At 40.6% G+C, this 26,951-nt stretch overlaps 1 protein-coding gene across 2 annotated transcripts; it reads left to right on the top strand.

Moving 5' to 3' along the window:
* The first annotated feature begins 2,356 nt into the window (after window positions 1-2,356).
* Window positions 2,357-26,657, top strand: LOC136437831 (core-binding factor subunit beta-like). Of its 2 annotated transcripts, none has more exons than XM_066432349.1 (6): window positions 2,357-2,617; window positions 2,780-2,866; window positions 3,156-3,257; window positions 7,510-7,626; window positions 11,026-11,145; window positions 23,768-26,657. In XM_066432349.1, exons 1-6 carry the CDS (start codon window positions 2,372-2,374, stop codon window positions 23,816-23,818), a joined length of 723 nt encoding a protein of 240 aa, XP_066288446.1. In that variant the 5' UTR covers window positions 2,357-2,371; the 3' UTR covers window positions 23,819-26,657. The 2 variants fall into 2 exon arrangements, with proteins under 2 accessions (XP_066288446.1, XP_066288444.1); XM_066432347.1 differs by having other exon boundaries at window positions 11,026-11,163.
* Window positions 26,658-26,951: the final 294 nt, after the last annotated feature.

Below are 26,951 nucleotides of genomic sequence, written 5' to 3'. Positions count from 1 at the left end.
ACGTTTCCAAGTTGTCCAACCTCCCCAGTGTCTTAAGTCGCTTTAGTTCTTTTTTTCTCCTTTTCAAATTTAACCATGATCTACAATGCTAATGATGCAGGCCGTTATTATCATTGTGGTGGAAAAAAGATGTCCATGAAATTACAGTGATATTCTATTTTTTCAATGATTCAAATAACTAAGCTATCATTCATTTCATTGACTTTCTATTAATTTGTAAAGGTGAGACATTTATATTTATTGGTTCACATCATCAAATTAACATAAGTCATGTTGCTCGCCAGTCGGTCTTTTTCCCTTGACGTTGTAAGTAAAATCTGGACCATAGGCCGAAATGGATACTTTGTTGAATGGTTTGCAACAGCAAAGTCTAGGCTACATTCATACAGAACCATGAGATGGGGATAGTTGAAAGTCTTCTCATTAAAGAACGGAATAACGATGATGTATCATCAGGCAAATGTGGACTCATAATTTCTTCTTACTTCTGAGAAAGATATGAATGATCTGCTAATACCCTGCAAATATCAGACGAAATCAGACAATTTACCATCGTCAATATTGACTGAATGAGACCATATATGTATCAGACAAAATAAAAAGCATGCCTATAAAAAGCAGCTTCTAAAAATATAGCTCTCGCAATAACTAGACGACATTGCTACGTAGGCGTTGGCTCACTCGTTTATCCCCTTTTGACGTCAACCATTGCGTTACGTAAAGGTGAGAGGATGGCGAACTAATATCAATTCTGCCCTAGTTATTTTCCCATCAAATACGGTTATGCTTACGGCTATAGCGCCACTGTATGGCCCTATACGAAGTCCATATTTCTATTCCAGTAGCTTATGACTTATGAACTGACTTTGAAAGTATCCTTTCATAAAGTCCCTTTCTCGGAAGGCTTGGAAGTGTAGATTTCCACCATTCGTTCACAGGTCAAAAGACAGTGACTCCGGGGAAACGATATCGCCCCAATACGGACGGTATCAAGGAGTTTGGACTGGTAGAAAGCGGAACGTTTGTGTGTGTGTTTTGGACTTTCTGCCTGAGGACAGATACCGGTGTGCTGTGGCCTCGAAAGACACGTGTGAGCAGGTGTTTCTACCCGACCATGACCCGCCCACACTTCCCCGCCCTGAGCCCAGTCTTTCACCCTCTCTATACAGTTTTACAGGTGCACAAGCTATACTTCAACACAACAATCGCCCCGCACGTTTTAGAGATTAAGTGGAACAACTAGATAATTGAAAGCTCGCCATCACATCAGACTTTAAAGAACCCGTGTGATCGTTCGAGCTGATAACTTCAAATTGAAATACCAACCGAGGCCATCTTTTCATTCACCTTGCAATTAAGGACAAATCTGAAGGAAGTTTATTTTTGTGTGTATCATGGATTATCTAACGTTCTACGAACCGGTAATAAAATTGATATCCGTCAAAAATGAATGAATGGGACAAAATAGACTGTAAATTGAAAGAGATTTATTATCAGTTATTTCGAATCTTGGCGTCTTTGTCTGCAGAGGACAATGTCAATGGCTATGCGGGATCACTGTACGTCACTCCCAACTCGACTTACGACAAACAACAACAAAAATTACAAGATAGGGGCAAATACCACTTTAATGCAAACTTCTATACAACATACACGAAATGCGTCGTTGTCCATTTGGGCAAACCATGTTGTGCAGCCGCGAAAGAGCCGGTCCAGTATAACGTTACACGTACTGACTGCTGAGGTTTTATTATTTCACCTTCAAACCGGACCCAAAATACGTGTTCTTTTGTCTTTCGTCAACATCCCCTGACTGATAATATTGTTTACGAGTGCCCTGTCCAGTGTCGTTGCCTCTGATGCAAACATTGTCGTGACAGTTTGACAAATTGTCTTCTATCATTTCCAATGCCAAGAGGACGTCTGTCTCCGATACCGAATTAAATATTTATGCACCCCAAGTAGCGAGAGAGCTCCCGCCATAGATTGATTGAAACCAGATTTGGACATGCGATGAGAGTGATTTGCCCAAAATTGGCAGCAGAGCGTGACGACAAAATTGTCGTTTTTATATATACGCGTCGCTACCCACGTGCTTGAGGCAAAGAATAGTAGTAGCTTTCACCAACGTGCGTTTTCTGCGTCAAAGGACAGCGCGCCCCCTTCCCCATATATGGGACGTAATGAAGGCAAATATTATGAAACAGCGAGTGGTTTAATTAGCATATCAATGCGAGCACCAATCGCGGCCGTGAGACGACTTCCGCCGAACACGCCCCTGTGCCCGAAGTGAACCGAGAATGACCATATAAGGAAATCTTCGGTATCAGGGGCTAATTTGGCTGTGGTCCCGAAGTTTAGTCATGACGCAATGGCCAATCAGGTGCGACTGCTCGGGCTTGAAGGGTGTTACACAGGATCCGCTTTGTTTATTTCATCATTGTGCGACAGAATGAATGGGCAACTTTCCAGCACTGTGGTGCCATTTGTAAGCGGCATAGGTCGCCGAGAGGAAGCAATTTTGGCGATGCCCTACATTATGCCACGAGTTGTGCCTGATCAGAAGGCAAAATTTGAGAACGACGAGTTTTTTCGGAAGCTGGGACGAGAGTGCGAGGTAAATATCGGCCGTAGAGTGGCGCGGGGTCCCCCCGTAGCAAGTTACTTCAAGTCCACGCAAACTAGGAAGTGAAACGTTCGCGCTTGTTGCAACTACGTAGTAACTTCGAACAAAGTTGATACAAGGTTCTGACGCTTGTTTTCTGGCTCGATCTTCCAGATAAAGTACACAGGGTTCAGGGACCGCAGCCATGAGGAGCGGGTGGTGCGATTTCAGGCGGACCTGCGAGAGGGACACGCCGAGATAGTAAGTAGGCCATCCCGGGCCATCCCGTCTGCCCGGCCGAGTGTAATCATGACCGAACCTCGCCTGCCACCACTTCCGGTGATCAGACTCCGTCCCCGACAGCGGGCCATGTGTTCATTTTAACTGCCGTTTTTAGAGAAAATAACGTCCGATCCACCTTAACAACATGTTCTAGGACGTAAACATACACACGGACAGTTACGTAGACGTTGGATGTCTGTAGTTTATTAGCGAATTTGGTTGTAAACACACTACGGTCAACTTCCTCTCATTTCCTTGTCCCTCCTAGGCATTCGTGGCAACGGGGACCAACTTAGCCCTCCAATTCTCTCCCAGCGCAGACAAGGCGCCTTCCAAAGAGTATGTAGATTTTGAAAAGGAGCCTGGAAAGGTAAGATACCTGCCTTCTTTACTGACGTTACATGCGAAGGTCATAGTACTCAACTACGGTGTTTTCCTAGTAGTGTAAAGTGGATCGGTACAAGGCCGCAGTTGTGGTCGCCGGATCTTACGTGGATGTTGTCGGGATTTACCCCAGGCTACACTATTTAAACGCTTTACACATCAGAAACCATAAGCTTGGTAATTTTGTCTTACCCACATTTATGGACGGTACAGAAATCTGAGGGCTTATTTACACTTCCTCAGAACCTTGAATTTTCGTCGTCTGGAAAGGTGACGGCCGCTCAGTGATTCAACACATATCATTGAGTCTTAGTGTGTTGTTATGGGCCTATTTCCAATATTGTCATAGGTTTGAACTCTTGATTTTAACAACGTGAACAACGTGGTTGTCCGCACATTTATATCGTTGAGTCAAGTGGGTTCGGTCGAGTGAGTCATGTTTAAATGCCGTTGGTGACACCCATAGAAACTGTCCACGTATTCAAAAGGCGGCGCGCGACCCACGTGTGTTGCACGCCGCCTTTCCAGAGCGTTCTTACCGCTAGGTAACGTATAGTTACCGTACGGTGCGCGCTGTAGGACGTCTTTCCCTTCGGTTAGCCGTCTGTGTCGGACAGACATCCTCAATTCCACCCGTAATTCCCAAACAAGCCAACGTTATCTACATTATAATTAGGGTCCGCCGAAAAAAAAGAAATAACATCCGATATTGGGCAGTCGTGATCCTGATAGCTTTTACAACTCACTAGAGAGCCAGAAACCTGCCGTACGTCCCATCCATTACGTGTGGAATGTGCGCGCCGTATGAATTTTTTAGCGACACCGACTCAACTTTTCACGAGGATGGCGAAAATTGAAAAATAAAAGAACCAAGGGCCGATATTTCACGATTTCAGACAAGCGGTTAAAATTGAATTGTTCTGAAATATTCATCGAGCGGTAGGGGTTGGGGGTAAAAGACTTAATAAGGTTAGTGGACACATTTGCGAAATGAGAATACAGCATCATTGTTTATGTTAGAAAAGACAGAATCACCTAATTTTGCATCTTTAGTCAGAGATAATTCTTTTTGTTTTGTGGTGCCACAAGTATCACCTGGTTCACTGTATTTCCTCAGTAAATAGGAACCTCAAATTAACTTTTTGGATAAAGCCAAATTGGATAGCTTGAGGGGGAACCAATTTATGTCGACATTTGCATCTTTGATGAGAGGAAAACCTAATGGCATTGTGTAGCAAATGTTTGAACACAACAATGTGGGCGCCGGTATTACCGAGAAAATAGAGATAACGCTTTATAGACATCATTACCATCTACGGACAAATGTGATGGGAGAGATACAGGACAGGTGATTTGAATGTTACAACTGACAATGCTGGTACACCGAACACTGTGCACTTGGCTATATATAGACACAGTTATCTGTATCATCTGCAAAATCAAAAACCTATTCCTTGGCCAATTTCAAAACAGATCTGTAAACAAAGTAGCTGCCTTCCATTTCCATTTTTTTCCAGTAAAGTTGCATTTTAAGAAGTGAAAAAAAACTATGACAAAGACACTTGTCCTTTTGTGTAATATCTTCTGTAAATAACAAACAGATACCTTCTTAATATTGACAGTTCTTCTGTTGTTTTTGGTATCATTAATGTACATGTATTTGAAATTTGGAGGGTATCAATGTAGATATATAAACCATAAACATGATTTTATGAATGACAGCTGCATGTGTAAATGACTTTGACCTTTTTTGCTGTTTGATTCTTTTGAAAATGTTTGTTTTATTGCAGAGAATTATAAAAATTCAGCTTGCGTATGGCAAAACAGAGCATCATGTATCTCAAACAAGCATAGATGTTTGTGATGTTATCTTGGCACACAGAGCTAAATAAACTAGGATAAGAGAAAAAGTACATGTCCCTTCAAGGAGCAAACAGACATCTCTGACTCCTGGCCAATCTGATCTTGGCACTGGTCTAGTCTTTAGCATCCCTTACTTCTCCCATCCTGCCAAAAGCGACGGTGAAAACATTTACAATATACGGACCTGGGCATAGCTGTGACTCGCCGATGCTTATTTTCATAAGCACAAAACCTGACAACTGTAAAGTTAGCATCTTTTCTCAGTGTAGCGAAAGCTGTCACGTCATGGTGGCCCACGCCATGTTTACAACTGAGGACCAACATGACAAATAAGTTACAATGTTTCCACTTCGCACCTGATCCAGTAGGGTAGTGTGTCAGGTAAAGGTGTTGGGTTCTGTAGCAAGCATCAATCACACAGGTACGTGTACACCTGACTAGGTGAGCTGCCCCGGAGGTGGCTGTGTAGGTTTGTGCGGTCGCAGGGGCCACGCTTGTGCCAGAGGCACTTCACAGCAGACAGGAGACCCAACCCAACAAACGGGGCATACTTGGGATACTTGTATCACGTAGAAAGTATGTCACATCTGGCCGATGATCTTCTGCTCAGATGAGTCCATTGTCGCGTTATTCGATCCACCGTGGGGCGCAGGAAGTTCGTGGGTTTGAACCTGTGTGGTCCCTGGCCAGCCATCTTGTATATCCTATCCCTGGACAAACCATACAGACCGGACCATACGTTCACGTAGATAGCTCGCAGATATTTGGAAAAATGACCATTGTAAACTTTTGGGAAAACAGGTAGGTTGTAAACTAGAGACGTCACTGGCTTTTATGTATCCAACTGTTCATGGGTTACCTGTGTGACATGTTTACTTGACGTCCCCACCTTAACCTACATTTCAGACATTGGGCTTTATTTCATTCTATGTATTGGTTTGGCTGTGATTGTGAATGACAAACAGCCAGGGCTGCCCAACTAGCCATGGGCTATTACATTTACAAAGGGCTAACCCTTCTGACAAGACATATGAGATTTAGATAAAAAAAACAAGTTAAGTCGTTCTAAACAATCTATTGTATCGTATTTGTAGTCAAATCATAGGCAATGAATTCTGTATGCCATAACAAAATGCAAGTACGAGTACAATACTGTGCATCCGTTGTAAGTGTAGAAAAGATTTTCTTGCTGACTAGATTGTCCTTGACATTGTTGATGTTTACGTGATCACATTCCAAACTGACACTCTGTCAGCCATGAACTTTGTTTGTTTTCTGTGGGCCCGGAATGACTGGAAGAGTAGATATCTGTATTTTACTGAAGGTCAACAAATATGAATAGAATAAGAATAGTAACATAACAAATGTTTAGACTTGTAAATAATGGTGTAGAATTAACCTCAATTCATATGGACTGCCTGCCTGAAGTGTAGTCTCTTGTCTCCTGTTCTTTTTGCTACAAAATTGCCAGTCTGTAATCTTGTTTTTTTCTATCACAGTTCTTACAAATTTGCTCAAAACAGGTTTTAGTTTCTGAAGCACCTGACTGATTTCTTCTAAATATGGAAATGTCAAGGAAAAGGCAAATCCTAACATGCGCAAAACTCTAAATTTACAAATTTCACTTTTTAGTTATGAATCATCTCTTAAACTTTAGTTTTGCTGCGTTAGTGACCAAGCTGCATAATGACAAACCAACCAAAAATATTTCTATCAAAATGATATAACCTTTGCTGTCTACTTTCTACTAGAACAAACACAAGAGTGAGAAAACCAGCATATTGCGACTCATGGCTTAACTGGTCTTGTTTACGAGGATCTACAGGGGCTCAAGTGTTCCCTATTCTTTATCCAGGACTACATGAAGTCTCTGCTCTTGACCCTTGTCCTTGATTGAACAATTCCAAACAAGAGCACTATGATCCATCATAACTAGTCTAAATATTTTTATGTAATTCAGCAAATATAGATATCACAGGCAGCAATGTTAGACTTTAGTCTGTACCCTGATAACATGTTATTCAAATTATATACAACTGATATGTGGCCTTGTTTTCAATCTGGTATCGTTTATAATCTTGTCTGTATAATACATGTTTTGAAACAATACAAGTTTAAAGGTTGCATTGGACTGGCCTTAAACCTATTTCACTTTGCAATGCTCGTTGGTTTTACTTTGATTTTCATTTTATTTCAGTGTTTTTTCTAAAATTTTCAAATGATCATATCATGTCACACATTGAGATCCTAGACCCTTAAGTTTTTAGTTTTAAGTCTTAAGTTTTTAGTTTTAAGTCTTAAGTTTTTTTTGGACTTTCTTGTGTATGATGTAGTATTGAAGCCATTTTGACATTGTTCTGTTGTTACTGTTGTAGGTCCACTTACAAGCGCGGTTCATCTTGAACGGTGTCTGTGTCCGGTGGAAGGGCTGGATTGACCTACAGAGGTTAGACGGAATCGGCTCCGTAGAGTTTGACGAGGAGAAAGCAAAGGTCAGTATTTATTCTAAAATATTCATATTCCGCCTTTGGGTGTTATATTCATTCAATCCAGAACTCGACACAGCCATGCAATTCTTACAAGAATTGCCATAAAGATTAACTATGGAGGAATATATGCAGATTCTGTACAAGCTTCCTCGTAAATTCGCAAACTGTTGTATTTCGAATTGCTACAAATGTATTTTTTATCACCCACAATTGTAAAGATTATGTGCAGCACGTAAATTTAGGACAAAAAGAATCTGGTAGCGGATTGTCCAGTTAATTTAACATCTTCTAACATTGGTGCACTTGAGTAATAACAAGCCAAATGGACGTGAGGGAAGGGTGTAAAACCCACCTGGTGCAAGGAACATTTACCTGTGCCGTGCAGGTGCGGCAACCTCATGGCTTGTACCCATACAATGGGCAAATTAGTCGTCCCAGAAACTAAACAATTCAATTTGTATTCCGTGCTATTACTACATGTAGTAGTGGTCAGAGAAGGGTCACAGAGGCAAATATTTTTTTGTTCAGTGCACACGTTTTTCTCTTAATGATAAAAGGTCTTCAATTTGGACAGATGGATGTGCTCCCCTATAGAACCTAGTCTCGTCTACTAATCCCTAAATTACAGTGTGGAAAGAATGGTCTGAGAGGGACAAATTGTGAATGTTTCCACTATTCATTAGAGAACACGGAGTGGAAGAAAAATCTCACAACATGCAATTTGAAATAATCGTTATATCTGTTCATATACGGGCGGAAAAGTAATTTCTATCATGCTCCTCTGATATTCCATACAATTTGTTTTACCTGTAAACGGCTACACATGTACGGGATGTACCTTTAGCCTAATTACATGTAGAATGACATCACGTTCAAAATAGTAATGGCAACAAATGACTTTATGGCAGGAAACAGACCGACTGTCTTGCTCTAACTACCAGGAAACTGAAAGCTGAAATTGGGAAAGCAACCTAGTCTGGATCCATGGAGTAGGTTTTGATAGAAAGTATAAGAAGCTTTGTTGTCAACCTAAACAAGGAACTCAGCTATTCTGTGAAAACCATTCTCTAAAAACTCACTAAAAATTGATTAGTAATGGCTTGATTTGTACTCTTTCCTTTTTCCTTAAATCTTCAAACTGTATGACTACTGTGTTGGAAGAAGCAACTGTAACATTTGACCACAGGCACACTTGTGCAACATTTCAGTGTATACTGCCTGTGGTCATTAGATCAGGACTTTCTTACAAAAGGGAAAAAAGCAGAGATTACAAGCTGGGACAATTAATCATTCTGGCTGTGCCTTAACCTGTGTGCTGAGGACATAATGTAATTACAATAGCCTTAACTGAAACGTATGCCCATTATTTCTGCATTATATGCCGTGTACAAGTTCGGCAGAAAGGCTTCGTGACTCACGCTTGTCAGCTTTGTCTTGGAACAGCTGCGTTGAAGGAACCTGTGCCGAACATGAAAGGGTCATGAAAAGGAAACCTTGTGTGGTCTGATTTCTACTAAAGCTTTGTACAAAATGTCCCCTGTGCCGTAACTAACGAGATCAGCTTTGAGTCACACTTTGTTAAGTCAACAGTGTATCATCAGTATGATGTTTAAACAGATGGATTCCGAGCAGATTACAAGTCCAGGAAGAGCCCGTCCTTCCGTGAATGAGTCTCTTCATCAAATAAAGTGGAATGAGCAAATTTCATTGAACACCATCAACACAATTAGGTCTTCAAGGGTATGAATTTTATGGTAATCCAGTTGGTTTTTTGGGTCCCCCACATCCAGACAGGGCTGTCCCTCCAAGCAGGACAGCAAAGATGTCAGGCTCTCCTAATTAATAGCCCGACATGTAGTTCCACATGGTGATTACAAGATGTAGAAATTTGTAATTGGGCCAAAAAAAACCTAATCCCTCCTCATTATCTGTTAAATCCTTTCTCATTTAGGCAACTTTCCTGTCAGACAACACAGATAACATCTTAAATTCGATTCCCAGACAGTTGCTTTGCCATGATTTCAGTCCCATTTTTTATAGCAGTGATTGAAATCAAGGTACATTGTACCATTGTACCTTGAAACTATATCCACATATATGGAAACTGAAAGTAAAAGCATAAATAAGAATGGTGTTTGCTTGAATGTCTAATACTTCCTGGAATTTTGTTGACATTTTCCTGGAAGGGAACAATTTAGCACTAGATGTCAATTCAACTGAAGAGATGCTTTTATTCTGACCTGGACGACAAGTGTGAAACATGTCCACAACTGCCTTGAAGCTAAATAAGGGCAGCAAATCTTTCTACTTTTTAAAAAGATCTTGTCTGGTGTAAGGTGTAATAATCAAACTTGCATACCACGTTAGCTATTATCCTCCAATCTAGTCGGAAAAATGTGAGCAAAGAAACGTGTATAAAAGCAAACAATGCAGCATTATTTACCGGATGATAACACGTTTGTGTGCTGCCGCCATTGACAGTGGAGAAACCAGCATGTAGGGCAATGCTGCAGGGTGTCTAACTGTCCGAGGTGTGTCTAATGAGCGCATTGTGGAGGGGCAAGTCTTTTGTCTCGCACCAACACCAAGTTAAAGAACAAAACAACAAAAGAAAGAACAGGTGCTAGTTGTTGATTGTCCCTAAATATGGAAACTGAACAGGTGACTCAAATCATCACAGGGTTTATGGTACTGTGCTAGGCTAACCTATAGTGTACTGCCTCTTTCGTTTTGTAGTCATCTGTAGGCTAAAGTTTTGTAGTCATCTTTAGTAGACGTACATACCTTTACCCTGAATGTAAACCACACAAGGAAATGAGTACAAAAGTAGCTTAAGACATTATAAAGATGATTAGTCTGATGAATCCTCCAGTTTTGTAGTGTGAATCATATACTACATGGCACTTTTGGTCTTACATGATCTCACAGTGAACAAGCCTTTATTTGTATTGTACTGGTGAGTGTATTTGCTGTGGGTGTTTATAAACACAGTTTCAAGTTGCAACAATCTATTGGGATCTTTACTTGATGCTTTTGACATTCTCTCTGTGCATGTTGAGATGGATACCATGATTGTAATACATAAACTACAGAGATGGAAAAAAATATTTCGGGATTATACAATGGATTTGAGCACTTTGTAAGGAAGGCAACTTGGAATCACAAAAAAAGGAGTGATATAAAAAGGCATTACAATCGTAATAGCTTTGATATACTATCAAATTTGGAATAGATAGACATAATAAATGTCATGAAAATGTATTTGAAAGAGCAATTCAAAGATTTAATCCCAAACATGTTAGATTTGATGTTAGATTAAAGAATTGCAGATAAGTAGAGACAGACGATGGTTCTCTAAAGTGTACAACAAGTCAATGACTGTGTTTTCTCTTAAAACTTAAGATAGAGGAACAGCAGATGAAGGAAGCGATGGAACAGGCCACAAGAAGACAGCGAGAGTTTGAGGAGAGACAACAGGCACACAGGGACCAGATGGAGAGAAGAGCAGAGGAGGAGGCTGAGGTGGGACCATCAGCTTTTGTGAGTGTGGACTCCAATAACACACAAACATCTAACTAATTACACTATGTAGTGACTTCTTTTTACACACTTTATACCGTCTTAAATTGAAACAATGGCTAGGGACATTTTCATTGACAGGGACATAACATTCACAACTGCGTGTGCTAACCATGTTCACAACTTTTGGAAAATTATTTCACTGTACTTGTAGAAGCTTGTGTGTACTGTACTGTACCGAGTTGGACTCAAATAACATAGAAAAATACACTGCACTAACTGGCTTTCTTGCAGTGGTCTTGGTGTATCAAATACTTCGCACAGAAAACTGATAATCTTTAACGTTACATGCTGCATTTGAACAGAGGCAGCTTTAGTTAGGACACTTTCTCTTTGTTGCATAATCTCTGCTTTTGGAAGATAAGATATCACAGGATCATGTGAGTGTAAGGTTGTGCTAGGTACTTGGGCAACTGGAGAAACGTTACGTAATAATTGGCAGGGATTCCACAAATAGCAGGAATAGTCAACAGGGACTTCCTGAGAGGAGTGTCATGTAGAATTGTGGAGCCATCCTATATCTCGTGACATGGAGAATGCAGAAACTAGGAAGCACATTGGCAGGGTTTCTCTCTTCTAAGTACTAGTAGTTGTGGTGGTTGGTTATTTTTCTGGAGTAGAAATCCTTTTGTCAGGGTCTATAAGTTATACATAGCATATTTGAATGTCAACGTTTTAACTACACATCCAAAATGTGGAGGTAGAATTCCTTTACCAACAAGCCACAGTGGACAGGAAAATACTTGACAATAGGTAGTCCTCCAGATCATGCATTGTCCTTGTTTTGCTGAATAGTCAAATGTTGCATGTAGGTCTGTTATGGAGATGGTTAGATACTTCCTGGGCACTCTTTTCACCCCGCCATGGCAGCCAACCACAAGAGTCAGCCAGGAAGGAAGTCGAACAAGAGACAGTAGAGTAGAATTACAACTGCAGCCTAAACAAGCAATCTTCTAACTTAAGACCTTAGTGTCGGCCAACATATTAGCTCTCATCCTTCCACCATATTTTCTATTTGTACCTTTTTTCTACTCTCCAAGCAGAGCTAGGGTTTCGGCTGGTTTTTAACGTGTTTTTACTTTAGGCGTTTTTGTCATGCCTTCTACCCAAGGTTTGCGACACAACAAAAACGATGACAAAGTAGAAGGCATGACAAAAACGCCTAAAAACACGTTAAAAACCAGCCGAAACCCTAGCTCTGCTTGGAGAGTACCTTTTTTCATCCAATAGTAAAAATGCGGTTGTTTGTCAGAGTCCGTACTTCATGCTTTTCAACCAGGAAGTCTCACAGCATGATTTCTTTACTCAGGCATCAGAAGTAAGCTTTAAGACCCTGCATGATGGAGAGTTGATTCCACAGTAATCTCTTCTTCCCATAAAGGCCTTTAAGAAGATATCTGAGAAGCAGGTTGTTTATCTGGTGGATGATCTAGGAAGAACTTGGCCTGATGTTAGTGGCATTTTGATTGGCCAATGTTTTTTGAAAACTGGAGCCATGAGAAATTGTTAGCAATCAGCAATAAGAAAACAGTACTTAACTGGGAATATACGGCCCAAAAAAATATCTAGATATGCCAGCCGTAGTAGACCCATGGCAGTAGGGATGTTTTATTTGACACAGGTAGCATATTCCTGTGATTTGGGAGTAGGCATTGCCTCTCAGTCAGGGTTCCTCTCAGCACTTCCTGTCTGTCTGAGAGGGATTTTCCCAGACGGAAGTCTTTAGGCTTGTTCCGTACGGTAATGGCTACAGGCGTGGAGTCAATCCCCTAAGTGCGTTTTCTTGTCGCAGGTGTTTATTATGGATTTTAATGCCACAATTATGGTGATAGTAACAGAATATTTCACATACAACTCATGTGAAGGCTTGAGACCATCTGAATCATTTTGTGACAGGAATCTTCATCAGAAACTGAAGGTTTATGGTGAAAAACACTTTGCCCTTCTTGTGATAACAAAGTCTGTTACCATTTGTTCCAAAGAAGAACAGGTGGTTTGTTGTGTTGTACATCCTTGAGCAAATAACTCTTTCCACTGCAGTCCTACACGGAAAACAAACAGACATTTTTCATCTGAGAAAAGAGAATGTTAGTATTTGTGTCTGCAACTAAACATCCTCTTATCCTCCTCATAAGTGGTATTTATCCTGCTAGTGTCTTTTGTCTCTTATCTCGCTATTTGTACTGGAAGCATGATTCTCCATGGCATGAACTGTTAAGCAGCCTGAGAACGGTTCTCCTTGTGGCTGGGGACCCATTGTCTGGCATGCGAGTGGGCATTTCTAGGGAGAAAATGGCATTTGTATAATCCCTGTGCCCTTGTGCACACAAGTTACACGATAATCTGTCAACACTACGGGTAGGAAATCACCTGAAGATACACAGACATGCCTTCCTTGGGAAAAAATTGCTCATAGCTTCCTGGCTGATTTCTTTCTTCTATCTAATTGGTGAAATCCTTGGAATAAGGTGGCCAAATGACGTGAAAAACGTATTGTCAGTAGACCTTACCCTGTAAAAATAATGTTTGGTCATTTGTACTGTACGGCCCACCAAGATCACACAAAACAGACAGACAAAACATTCCCATAACTAAATTAGAAACCCTGAAAATAAAACGAGACCAAAGATATATAGATTGTTGTGGATCAAAGGAAGGATTTGGCTTAGTTAGTGTTTGCAAAATCAATCAGAATTACTATAGCCCTTATCTCAAGCTGGCTGATACTGTGACAAATGTGGTGACAGAATCCGACGGGCAAATATTGTGCCTGGCAATGCCATAGCTGTTCTTTTGTTGACGGTCGCTTGTCGGGCGATTGGCGGGTAATTGAAGCAAAAATGTCCGAAACGCCACTCCTTTGCTTGGATAATGTAGGACGTTTGTGTCGGAAGCACGTGTGTAAAATGTGGTCAGTTCTGGCGACCGGGGCGGCCCAACCCCGAGGAGTGACGCCGGGACAGGAAGTGTTGTTTGCGACTGGCTGCCGACATCAAAGGAAGGGATATCACTTTGCAGGTTTGCTTTTGTTTGGAACAATAGGCCGATGTTGACATATGTTTGTCTCCCCTAATGTGTGGAGGTTTAATCATATCATAGCCCTAGGCTGCAGCTCTAATATGTGTAAATGAACTCAGAGTAGGATTAGTGCTAATTCTAAGGCTTAATCACCAGCGAAGGTCACTCGTGAAAGAGACATCCCTTCACGAATTCCCTGTTTGTCTTCACTTGTTTGTCCGACAATCACAACACCGTGATCCCGTGTTCCTGTTTTTCCTAAGCATTTTGATTGGCGAGTTTGCTCTAGAGCAAAGGCGACGGACTTCATAACCTCTCCAGATTACATTTTATGTAATTTGTTTAAACAAGGCCATGAGCTGGTACATGTACAGGGATCTAATGGTACATGTACAGGGATCTAATGGCATCCACTTCATGTGCGTGTATTCAAAACATGCTTTTGCCTAATGATATAATGCACTTACAATGTATATCAAATCTATGCAGTTCTTTGAAAATACACAGCATTTTTTTTCTAGTAAATGTTCCATTTTCCAAGATTATTTGGATTTTGCATAAATGAATCCACAAACTAAAGGCTTAGATACCAGTATCGATAAGTAACTAAAAAAAGTATTTGTGCAGAAATTTCTGTACAAAAATAAACTTCACAGATGTAAAACAATTAATCCCGATTGGTTTATTCTGTAGTTTTGACCAGTGTACCAGTACAAATGGTGAACTGGTAGTGAAAACATAAACAAGAAGTGTTTTATTTACATCACAGGCAGTCAATCTGACAGGCTGGTTGTCTGTTTATCTTCACATTTCTCTTGATGTCAACTATGTGTGAAGTGTGACTGTTTCATCCTACAAAAACAGGAAAGTGTGAAAAGCATTAGCTGCATAGAAAAAGGAAGCACCCTGGGTTTAAGGGATTATCTATGGTGATTGGTAGATTATGTTATCTTGTACAGTATTGTGTTTAATTAATAGGGTCATTTCCTTTTTTATGATGACTTGTGAAAGCAATGTTGTTGGGACCTACAGTACAGGGGTGGATGGAAAAATGAATGTCATTGACCGTTATCACTTCGACACAAGACAATGTAAAAAATCAGGAAGATAGTACAAAAAGTGGAAATGTTGAATTTAATTTCTTTTCTGAAAAAAAACCCACACCTAAAGACAATTGTATACAATTATAAGAGCATAAAAGTGATCACTCTCTCAGAAAAGAAAGAAAAAGTTGAAGAGAAATTATTTGCTACTGCAATGAAATACTGCAGCAACATTACAATGTTTCTGAATCTTTGTGTGTCAGGTGGTCCACTGAAATATACAATTGCTTGTGATTTTTCTGGTTCTCTCCTTGGGTTGGACACTGCTGGGCTCAAAGTGAGCTTTCCTGGCCCGACAATCCAAGAAAGCTGTAGGAAACTAGGAAACACTACCCTACGGGTAATAGTGTGTGCTTCCCCCTGTTTTACAATCTAACCCCTTGAAAACCCGAGCAATTTGGGATGTTTCAAGTTATAAATAGGTCAGGAGTCGGCACACTCACATGAAAGCCTGACAGGATAGGATGACTCTTTTGTAAGGGATTGATGGAAACACGTCATTAGCAAGCCAAACTTTTGTTTTCTTCCAGGCCATTGATGGGCAAATTTATTTGATGGGTTGAGTATGCTGTCATTTGGGCCGGTGTGTTTTTGTTCAGAAGGCCTGGTGTTCCCCTAGTGTCCAGTGATGGGCAGGTGTGTACTGGGGCAGGGAGGATGAGAGGGACAGTCGAAGTAAGACCCCCTGTGGTGCTTGATGCGGGACGGATCTTTAAAATACATTGATTCTATTGCTCCTTTATTGTGTCGCTGGACATCGCATTTACGCATTATCGTCCAAAGGTGGTTGGAAACCAACAAGGAGGATTAAAAAAAGCTGCTGGCCATTGTGACATGTGGTTTTTGACGGTATTTTCGCTTGTGTGTTGTACCCGACGTGGAAGGCTTGGATTATGTTTGTGACCACCGATGGCTTAACTTTTCTTCCTCGCATGACCAAGCATGGTTGTGCTCGTCTTTCCTTCATCATTAACCACTAAATATATGTAAAAGGTAAAGGCCCCTGTTGTGTAGGATGGCACAAAGGAGGAAGTTTTGTTGCTGTATCCATCTCACTTTATATAGTCAAGATTTAAGAACAAATCAAATACAACTGAATAGGAATATTTCTTTTGTCTGGACACATCATTTGTTTGCCTTATCGATGGTGGTTAATGAGCAAATGGACTAAACAATTGGCATGTAATTTACATGTATGTTTTCTCCTTTGTCTAACAAACATAATCAATCTGTTAGAAATAACAGTCACTGTGACAGCTTTTCTCCAGGACAGGTGGTTGAATTGTGTTTGGGGCAAACTTGAATTTAGAAGTTTCTGGATTCTGTGTTAAATGAGTACCACACTGGTAGAGCCAGAGACACTCTTGATCCAGTAATTTAATCTTGTGGTCGGAAAGTTTCTTTACCTCTTGGTCAGTTTACTCTACGGTGCTCGGACAAAGTGGACGCAGTCGCCATGCATTATCCGTCGCGTTTGTTATCCCCAGTTTGCCGATAGACTCCCAGATCAGTCCTGCATTTTATCGACCCTGTCCGCTCTCCGATGGCATTGCCGTTTTTTAAGGAACGTGTTGTTTGAAAAATTAATGGCGTCCCCTCCCCTTGTTGCGGAGCTGGTGTAGCTTGTGGTCCAGTCCAGAGTGTTGTTTGTGGCTCGCCTTACTGGAATCTGTAGCATCAGAATTCCTAAAGGGTGAGGCTATATTCCTGGAAGGAGCCAAGGAGTGTCTGCCCCTTGTGGACGGTTTCTCCAATTCTCCAGGACAGATTTGTATCATTGGGACAAGCAAATTTTCCCAAGACAAACCCAGTTAATCAGCTCAATTATTCTGTCAATTGGAATTGTCTAGAGGTAGGTCAGTTTCCCTGGCCATGAGCTGCTAATCTAATACAGTATCTAGTGGGATAATTGATTTACAGTGATTATACAGCGGCACTGGCTTCACTCAGCAGCAGTGTAAGGACACAGATTGCTGCCACTGCCTTTGATTGACAGTCTTACAGACAGCGGGGCAAAACTGCTGATGCTGCCATTATAACGGTTAATTTCGTCTCCCCTTGGTTTGTAACGATGTCGGTGTGTGTCGGGGTCCTGAAGCAGGAATGATAGCTGTCTTTGGTGATGTCACCACAATTCATTGTAGCTCGCTGACTCGTCACGCAACCAGCGCTGATATAACGATATCGTATAGGGGCCCGCGACCACTACTATTTTTACAGACCTTGAATCATGTCATGTGATATGCAGACACGGTCGAACATATGACAAACCATCCATCAGGGAGCAGATGAGACTTCAGTTCTACTCTTTTATATGATGGCCACAAACTGACCAATACTTGTCTGTCTTCAATAGGTGAACCATCCTGTTGCAACTTACATATACACACATATCGTTAGCAAAAGAAAAACAATTTGAGCTATAGATTTAAGTACTTTCCCAAACAGCCTTGGAAGATCCTGTGAAGCATTTTATAACTTACAAATTATTTCCTGATCTGGAGCCTGGTAGTCAGCTGCTTGAGATGTTTTGTGACTGACTTGCCAACATGGGAAATTGTGTAGGATCAAGAATTCAACTGATTAAAACACAGGCATGTGAAAAGATACTGATGGCCCTTGCTCATGGCAGTTCTTTTCTACTGACTCACAGGCTAAACATTATTTTTAGCACAGGAACTGAAGAAGATAGATTTCCAACTTTCCAAACCTGGTATTTCATTAAGTGTGGATTTTGTTTTGCTGGATAATGGGTATATCATAGAATGTACATATAGTAGAATTTGTGTGGAAGATTGCAGGACAGAATTCTTTTCTTTAGACACAATTCTTTGGCCTAAAGAATACATTTCCTACTTGGACACAGAAGAATATGTTAACTTTCAGAAAACATGTTTTCCCCCAGAACCAGACATGTGTTCCACAAACACATTCTTCAGCAAGCGTTGACAGCCCTCTGTTGTGTATGTGGCCCTTTTATTGTTACAACTTGCAAGTGACTTGGCCTGGACACAAGTCCTTGACTCATTGTGCACGTGCTGGGAGTCCCGTTCACTCCCAGGGCTGGCACAGTTTACTCAGCAGCTCCAGGCCTTTGTGTGAGTCCATATGATAGCTATGGCCTAAGCTACCAGAAAACCACAGGCATGTCAGGAATGGGCCCCACTGGCACGTGGGTCTTCAAGTGGCCGCTCCACGTGGGACCCATGGGCTGCCTTAGGATGGCCCTCCAGCGCAAATCCAAAGGGTGGAACACTGCTGACAAGTTCGTCTAAACATGGTTCCTTTTCCAGAGCCTGTATGAAGCTAAGGATTAGAAATAGTTTGCCATGCAAGCTACCAATTCCTCCAAGCCTCCAGGATAATCAGCTTTATGGACCTTGAGTTCTCAGTTTTCCAGGGGAGAAGATCAAGAGCAGGAATTCCCCTTGTCGCACCACGCTCTGTTTCACATATTCAGCAGACAAGATCCCCAGCAGGAATTCCTGGCATTCTTCGCATTCTCCCTTTTCTATTCTGATACAGGTTTCCAGGCTAATTTCCATACTTCCGGTGTCTAAATGGGCCTCGCCCTGCTGCCCTATGCCGCCCCCACACAGCGCTTCCAGGCTATAGAATGCTGCTGAGAGTGAGACATGAGACCCTGCTGGGAGACTTGTCGCTCCCTTTGTCAATGCCACGCTGATTTGGGCAGGGATCAGGCACATTACAGGGGAAGTTAACTAGGTCAAACAGTCTTGAACTTGCACTCCCCAGTGTCATCTTTGGACTTGATGCTAGAAGTGGGCCGTTGTTGACAGAGCCCCCAGTGGAAGGACCCAGCGTATTTTGTTACTGCTCCCTGCATGTGCTAAAGTGTGTTGATTTAAGGCAGGAAAGGGTGAGGCCTCCTCAGTTTGCCTGCAGGCAAAAAGTGTGACTCTCGACAGAACCCCCCCAGCACAATGGATCTAATTAGCACCTGCAAGCCATGATTATCCTCAAATCACTTTGCTGTGCCCTTTAAAAATGGGGACAGAGGAACACTTGACTGTGCACGTGCCTTCCTTTGTGCAAGCCCAGATTAATAGACATTACCCTGGGATAATAGGTAATCACTGTGAAACTAGTACCTGTTAGGCTGGGATGAAATATGTTCTTTCTTTATGTGGTGCTGCTAGTAGGACAAGATTGTTTTTAAAAAGAAATCTGTGCCTATTCTGGATCTTCTGTTGTGCAAAGATCAGTGGCAAAGTTTGTACTTTTTTGAAAGTCATCTATTTTTGATACACTTGAACTGAAAAACTTGATAAAACTTAACACATCACTAGGGATGAACATATAAAGAATTGTAACTTTATTAGATCAGGACCGTTAGAAGTATTGTTACAATATCTGTAAAATATTAAAAAGTGTGCAGCCTCACCAGTGTAGATCCGCTGGACAGAGTTGCCTGGAAACACGGTGTGAAGAAAAACAAACTGCTGCTCATCCATGTGTCAGGGACCCCAGTAGCAGTATAACCAAATACTGTATACATACAATGTACTACAGACTACTAACGACAAGATATGCTTTTATCAAAATGTTAACACAAAAAAATTGTTAAGCGGAAACAAATTTTATGTTCTCAACTCAGAACAAAAGAAACCCATTCTTTATTCCTTTATGATCTAGCAACAACCAAAGTCAACTAGTAAATTCTATACCTTATCTATCAAAGAACATAAGGTCGTTTGCATCCAGATTGATATTCATGAAAACTTTTTGATGATCACTTTTGTAGATATCTGTCTAAAACACACAAAGAAGGAGTAGTGTAGAGCTACAAAGAGTCACTACCTGAAGCGAGAGGTGCGTATGTGGGCAATGTCAGCTTTACCTGTGGTTGTCGGTGAATAGGCCCCCTACCGGGGCGCCGTCCCTGCTGTGATAGTCCAGGTGTGGAGGGACAAAGCACCCAGGTCATCTCCTCTCCTGGAAGGTAATCAGAGACATCCTAAATTGATAATTTCCCACCTGCCTGACGGGGACAATGAAGATGATGGTAGCTGCACCTCAGGGCCAGGCCGCCTGCCTGCGACACAATGGACACCCCTGCTAAACTGTGGGCAGGAGAAGTTAGGAGACAGGGCCTGGCGAGAATGGGACGTGTAGGGGACAATATGCTACCTGTCCTATCATCACCTGCATGTGGGGACCACAAGGACCAGGCCCAATGTCATTAGTGACTGACAATCACGGCTCCGTTTTTAAACGAAGGAAGCACAATGAACGACGGCCAAGCACCCAGCAGGTGGAAGGGAGGGCGGACGTGTTAGCGTGGTCAGACAGGAATCAGCCATCATTACGAGTACATAGCTGTATTTGCTTTACCCCCCAACTGTTGTTGAATGGCAAGTTCACAGAAACTGCCACCTGCTAAAAAGAACAGAACAGAACAGAATAGAACATGTCTTACCTCAGAGTTGGGTCCCAGGAATGATGAAGTACTTGAACAATGTTGAATTGTGGTACTGGAGACTGGCTGGTAATGATCATGTCTGTACTTGAGTTGTCTTTTCATTAACTCACTCGGAACCTCATTTATACTTGAAAAATGAGATATTACAGTAACAAAGCCTAAAAACAAAAGAAGTGTCTAGCAGAGAAACAAAGGGATGAGAAAATTTGCAATGTTTAGGCTATTTATAACACCTCTTCAAATACCTTGTTTTCGTTTTCTCTGTAGGGCTAGATGCGACAAGTTTCAGTGTAATCTTGCAGATTCTAAGCCTTACAACAGTGTATGACAAACAAGAAGTTACTTTGGCTTTCTAAAAGTTTGGATTTTACTATCATGATGGTAGTGCTAGCAGTGATAGTATTGTAAGACAGACATTGTAAGTCAGCTTATTCTGTGCTACAATTGCTTCATTGCAATGTCTTATTGCTTCATAAGCCTGTTGTGGGTCCCCAGTATTTTGTTAAGCCCGGATATTTTTGTGTCGACTTACATAACGATCAGGAAATGGGCTCCTTTTGTTAGGTACACATGTCAAGTGATTTAATTTCTTCCTACGGCATATGGTTTCCCGAAATGTTACTATGCAGAGGATAACCTTGTAAGACTTTTATTGGGTTCAAATGAACCCATATGGAGCCCACTTATTCTAATGTACAACATCATTGTAAACTTACAATCATTCATTTCATATGTAGGATGTTGTTATGTGGGAACTGTAGTCTCTGTTATTTAGTTTACATCTAGTATGAGTAGTAGACATGGCAGGATCTGATTTTGGGCAACCATGAAGTGATGAGATCAACGAAGGCTATGACGTCTCAAAATCTTTTGTTACATAAAATCATCTTACTGTTGCCACCATATATGGCATTTGCTCATTCTAGGTGATGCATGGGGCAATACAAGACGTATTTGCTTCTATTCTGGTGACAGCGTCTTCCTACGTACTTTGTAGTTAGGTAACTGTTAAATAGATGATTGAAATGTCAAGTTATCCTACCATATCATAATACTCCAACTGGTCATATTTTAACCATATTTAGCAGCACAAGTGTTAATATTCATGTGAAAAAAAAGTATAACTGTAGACAGTCTTAGTAGCTGTCTCAATTGTGAATACCTGTGGTACAGGTACATGTACATGTACATGCCAAGCATGCCCAGGCATTAATTTGAACTTTTGTTTTTCCTATATCAAGGCACATGTACAGTTATGGGCTCATCAGACAGAATATAATCTGGCCTTTCACACCTGTAGGCAAAATGAAATATTCACAACAGTTTTAACAAGTGCTGTCTTCCCTTGATATACAGCTAATTTAATACTCTGTTAGAATTTATTCTCAATGACCAGGCAGTGTTTGATAGTATACTTAAGACAGCTCTCCAGACTTGTGAGGCACAACTTAAAACTCTAGATCATGAGATTGAGAACAGAGAAAAGCTAGGGACCTTGGGAAGTTTGCAACACCTGCTGAGTATCAGTGGAGAGGCAGAGATTCCACCATGTTTGTTCGACACCTGTTTCAGGGACACCCCAAGGCCACATATGGCCTGTCAGACAACTTTGTGTGGAGCAGCAATTCTTACTGCATGCTAACATTATAAACAAGTAGGAAAGACTGTGAATCACTTATGTTGGCTTTCTTGGGCTAACTGTGCTGTTTTAAGGGTGACTGTGCATGTTATTTGACACAAAATTTTGCAGGTTATTTCAAGCTCAACTCAAACATATTTTTCTTCTATCTTGCCATAAGAGAATATTGCAAGAAGGAATTGTAGGGAAGATATTGTAATGAAAGCGTTAAAAAAACTTGTACACAATGTGTATATCTTGCTCTAGGTCTTTTAACCTGTGCCATACACAGAACTTGGGACTTTGCCAACTTTATACAAAATTTGAAATAGCAAAAGAAGATAAGACCTCTTGCACTAACTGGTGTGTTATATCTTTAAATAAATCATGTGGACTTAAATGTACCTCTCATGTAAAGCAGACATGTAGAACAACAATAAACACGGCAGTCCTTCCAAGGACGTTGGTACAGACGGATTTGCAGGACTCTTTAATTGTGGTCAGTTTGTTCTTGTGGAAAAGCCGTCAGACTTTAGACAGCAAATATTTGGCCTGTCCTGTGTCCGACTTTATCAGATGTTTCCCATAGCCTCACTCACACTAGTCTGGTATGTGACAATACCTCCCGATGTAGTCTGGTAAAGGCTCTGGGAAGAAGCTTAGTCTGTCTGAACTGTACTCTTCGTTTATTCCAATCCATGCACTATTTATATAGGAAGGCCTTGTCCTTTTTGTGGACCAGGGAGTTTTTCCCACAGGTCTGTAGATAACAACAGTGGTAAACAAGACATGCTTAGCACTCAAAGCTGGTGTGCTGCCACGTTAAGAATTAGAAGTCCTCCTTTCAGTTTCTTTTCATTTGTTTCAAGGCATCTTCATTTGAGGTGAAGCATGATGCTTTTCTTTAGTAACCAGCAACTATACAAGTACTAGAAGTAGAGGAAAAAGTGTTCAGTGTCCAGGGTAAAGTTTGGTCAGTTATCTTGTATCTATTCATTTGATAGCACATTACGATTCTATGAATTTAAGTGTCACATATCTACATGTAATAGATAGATATGGATTTTGGCATGATTTCACAATGCATGTCTTTAAAACAATGACTTTATGTCTTTGACATGTAAATGAATTCACATGAGTTTTTCCAGTACATCAATATTTGTGCATTGACATAAGATATGAGAACATGTTGTCTTTTGCAAAATACATACAACTCATCTTTAAATGTAAAGCATGACAAGAGAAATGTGTATGCCACAATTCTATTGTATTGTATTGTAGAAAACTTCAGGTAGATTAGTGTGGAATTTATGTAACACTAATGGAGATCCTAATAAAACAAACAAACAATGAAATGGATTTTTCTTGTTTTTGTTCCCTCAGATGCGGAGACACCTTCACCAGCCTAGCCCCAGTGCCAGCAGTAGTGACTGACTGGGGACGGACACCCCGCTTCACATACGCAACGACTACATCACTGGGCGGCACCAGTCAGTCAGACTACAGCACACCTCACAGCAGTCAACACACCTCACTCTCCACAGAAGATTCAACAGGAAAATACCTGGTTCTCCCTTTTGCAACTTGTTTGAGCCCTTTAATCAAATGATAACGCAACAGTGGCAGTTCTCAACTATTCCTGGGTAGTTGATATAAGAAAAATTAAGCTTTCAAGTCCTTAAAATGAAATGATATTTTGATTGTTACACTAAACGTTGATGACTTATTGTTGCTGATAAAGGAAGCATCTACACAGATGTTTTCTAGATTTTCCCTATTTTGCTATAAGAGCACAGCACTTTGAATTCACTCAGTTGATAAGAGTTCACAGTTTCAGTTCAATTTCTTTAAAAAAGATGTTTTATTTTATTTTATATACCCAGTTAGCTATTCTCTTCATGGAAATTGTATAAACTATCTGATAAAAATCGTAATGTATAAAAATGATTGATGATGAAAAAGTTGATGAAAAGTATCAAATATAACCTGAAATGTAATTTGTAAACTGAAACTACAATGATTTAGCATTAGTTGCAGTTGCATATATTTTCTTGAATCTTCTCTCACAGCCTGTTTTTAACCTATTTGCTCCTCTGTTTTGTACCAAAATTGATTGACAGCTGTCAATCACAACCTACAGAGGGATTGGGTTTTGTTCTCTGCCTTAATATATAGAAGGACCAATAGAAGCATTTGAGACTTTATCAGCACTATAATGTAATCCCTACACTATCCAAGTCTTCTGTAGGCTGTGGTGTTTTGGTACAAATGTTTAAGACATAGCCTGGTTTTGCCTGGACCATTTTCAGACAGGTGTATTTAAGTCTTGTTTTCCTTGTCATGATGTCTTTATTGCCTGTCAGTAATTGCATCTAGGGTTGGAAACTTTTGTCTAATTTATATGTGTCCTTGAGGAGAGTATATTGTGTATTTTGTGGATGAGCCACAACTTTAGCTGGCCTATGGTTGTGGTGATGTACAGTGGACATATTGTAGTGGCAAACAGTCGGCCTTCTTTAATGTTAATTAACATCACCAGACTGTCTATGGTGGCCTGCCAATTTCACCTTTTGCATCTTCAGTATTACTTTTTTTTTATTCCTTTGTGATAGTTATCTTGTTTTGTACAGTTCTGCCACTTTATGTTGAACCTATCATTTAGGGTGCTTGAATTCCAAAGAAGCCCCAGAAGATTTTAAAATTGAAAATTGACCGACTAGTATACCCCCTTCTGATTTCTCAGTATTTATTCTAAGGTTAATAAATCTCCTTTCCTTTCAAATATGGTTTGTTCTTGTCATTGAGAACATCTAAAAGAAATTTGCCAATGCCCCGAGTTTGACATCCAGTCAGGCAACATGTATAGCAAAAAAACAGTGACATGAAAAGCATTCCAAAACCTGGTAGAGATCAGATACATAATATTTTTTTGCAGCGACACTCCTGTAATTTATAATGTCTTTTGCAAAAAATATTTGTATTCCAAGTTTCAACCTTTTCTGTTCCAATGCACTGAAGATGTAAAAGGAGAAAAGACAGCTCACCGAAACCCCATAGTCACCCTCAGTCCTGTACCAACAACTGAACAATCAACCTAAGACAAAACACTAGACGCAGTAATGGACAACGTCGTACAGGCATGTCGAGTTATCTGGTCCACAGTTTTTAACACTGTCTGTCTCACTACTGGGACGACCGTTCACATGGAATGTGACTGTGTGCCAGAAGCTGCCAATGCCTGTTTTTCAGACTGTGGCTTACACAAGCTTCCAACCTTCCCTCTGCTTTTGTTGCTGTTCGCTATATAATCCCTACTTCCTAACACTTGCAGTTCCTGCTTCAACTAGTCTAAGAGATCTCCACTTTTCCTACAGTTTTATACACCTTTCATACACACACACAAAAAAAGTTCTTCTCATATAAAAACAAAAAAGGTTAACAGTCATACATGTTGTATGTATGTGGTAGGTTTACTTTACCATATCCATACAGCATTTTCTGTAAATGACTTTTGGTACCAGCAAATGCAGTGCAGAAGTCTCTCTTTAAAAAATTTATCACAATACAAATGACAACTGGTAGTATGAATATCATAGCTCTACAGCACTAGATTAAATGCAAACTAAGATGTGTAGTTAAAATTTATCACCTTTAATCCAGCTACATCTAAGCTGTATTTTGCTGGTACGAAAAGTTGGTCAGATGACGATGGATACACATTTGTTGTTACAACTTGTTTGTACTTCATCAGTTATTTACTTATCAGGCAGTCTTGCTCTAATAGTCCCTTTTTTGTGTTGAAAGAGGGATAGGAGAATAAGACGGCTTATAAGTAACAGGATTATAATTCAGTTACGGCCTTCAATGATGTCTTGAGGTCTTCTTCCTGGACAGAATTGTGAGAAACTTAAGAAATTCAGTCAAACTGATAGTAAAGAAGAACAGTTGGATCCGATTGTAAACCATCTAGAGGAAGATAAGGCCCAAGCGAGGAGGTCTCTGTGTCAGACAAACAAACAGCAGTATACTTAAATATGCTGGTAGATAGAAAACAGCAAAATCTACAATTTGGCAGTCGTACTGAGGCACCCTAACAACTTGCTATCAAGCAGTTTTAACAACCGTTGGTGGAAATATTCAACTTCAGATCACAAGATTAATTGGAAACCAGTCCAAAATTATAAAAAGTATGTGCACAATGATATAACGTCACTTCTCAGAAGTTCTTTGGAAAATTGTGACCAGTACTCATGACAAATTTAGATGTGATAAACCGGACAAAAAAAGCAGACAATTCTTGTCTATGTTATGTATAGCAGGCCTACCCAATACAGACGGTAGATCAAAGTATTTTTCTATTTCGAATTGCATCACCAGAAACCAGACGCGTTATTGTGCTAGGGTCGAATAATTCCACCCACCCGTAGACTGTATATATAGAAGGACCCGCTTTTGTATCCAAAAGGTCTGCCCTGCGTGGCAGCGCGGAGAGACGGAGAAATGAACGAGCTTGTTATTGATAATGTGTATGATAAGATTATGAAGAGGCAATGGAATAATTGTATTA

This window comes from Branchiostoma lanceolatum, chromosome 7, assembly GCF_035083965.1.
Source record: "Branchiostoma lanceolatum isolate klBraLanc5 chromosome 7, klBraLanc5.hap2, whole genome shotgun sequence".
NCBI lineage: Eukaryota > Metazoa > Chordata > Leptocardii > Amphioxiformes > Branchiostomatidae > Branchiostoma > Branchiostoma lanceolatum.
The sequence above is the reverse complement of the archived record's forward strand: the minus strand, read 5'-3'. Positions and strand labels throughout refer to the sequence as shown.

Coding starts and splice junctions, on each gene's coding strand:
- LOC136437831 (XM_066432347.1), top strand. CDS start 2,372: ATGGCCAATCAGGTGCGACTGCTCGGGCTTGAAGGGTGTTACACAGGA. Junction 2,867..3,155: donor GAGAGGGACACGCCGAGATA/GTAAGTAGGCCA, acceptor TGTCCCTCCTAG/GCATTCGTGGCAACGGGGAC. Junction 11,164..23,767: donor AGGTGGGACCATCAGCTTTT/GTGAGTGTGGAC, acceptor TTGTTCCCTCAG/ATGCGGAGACACCTTCACCA.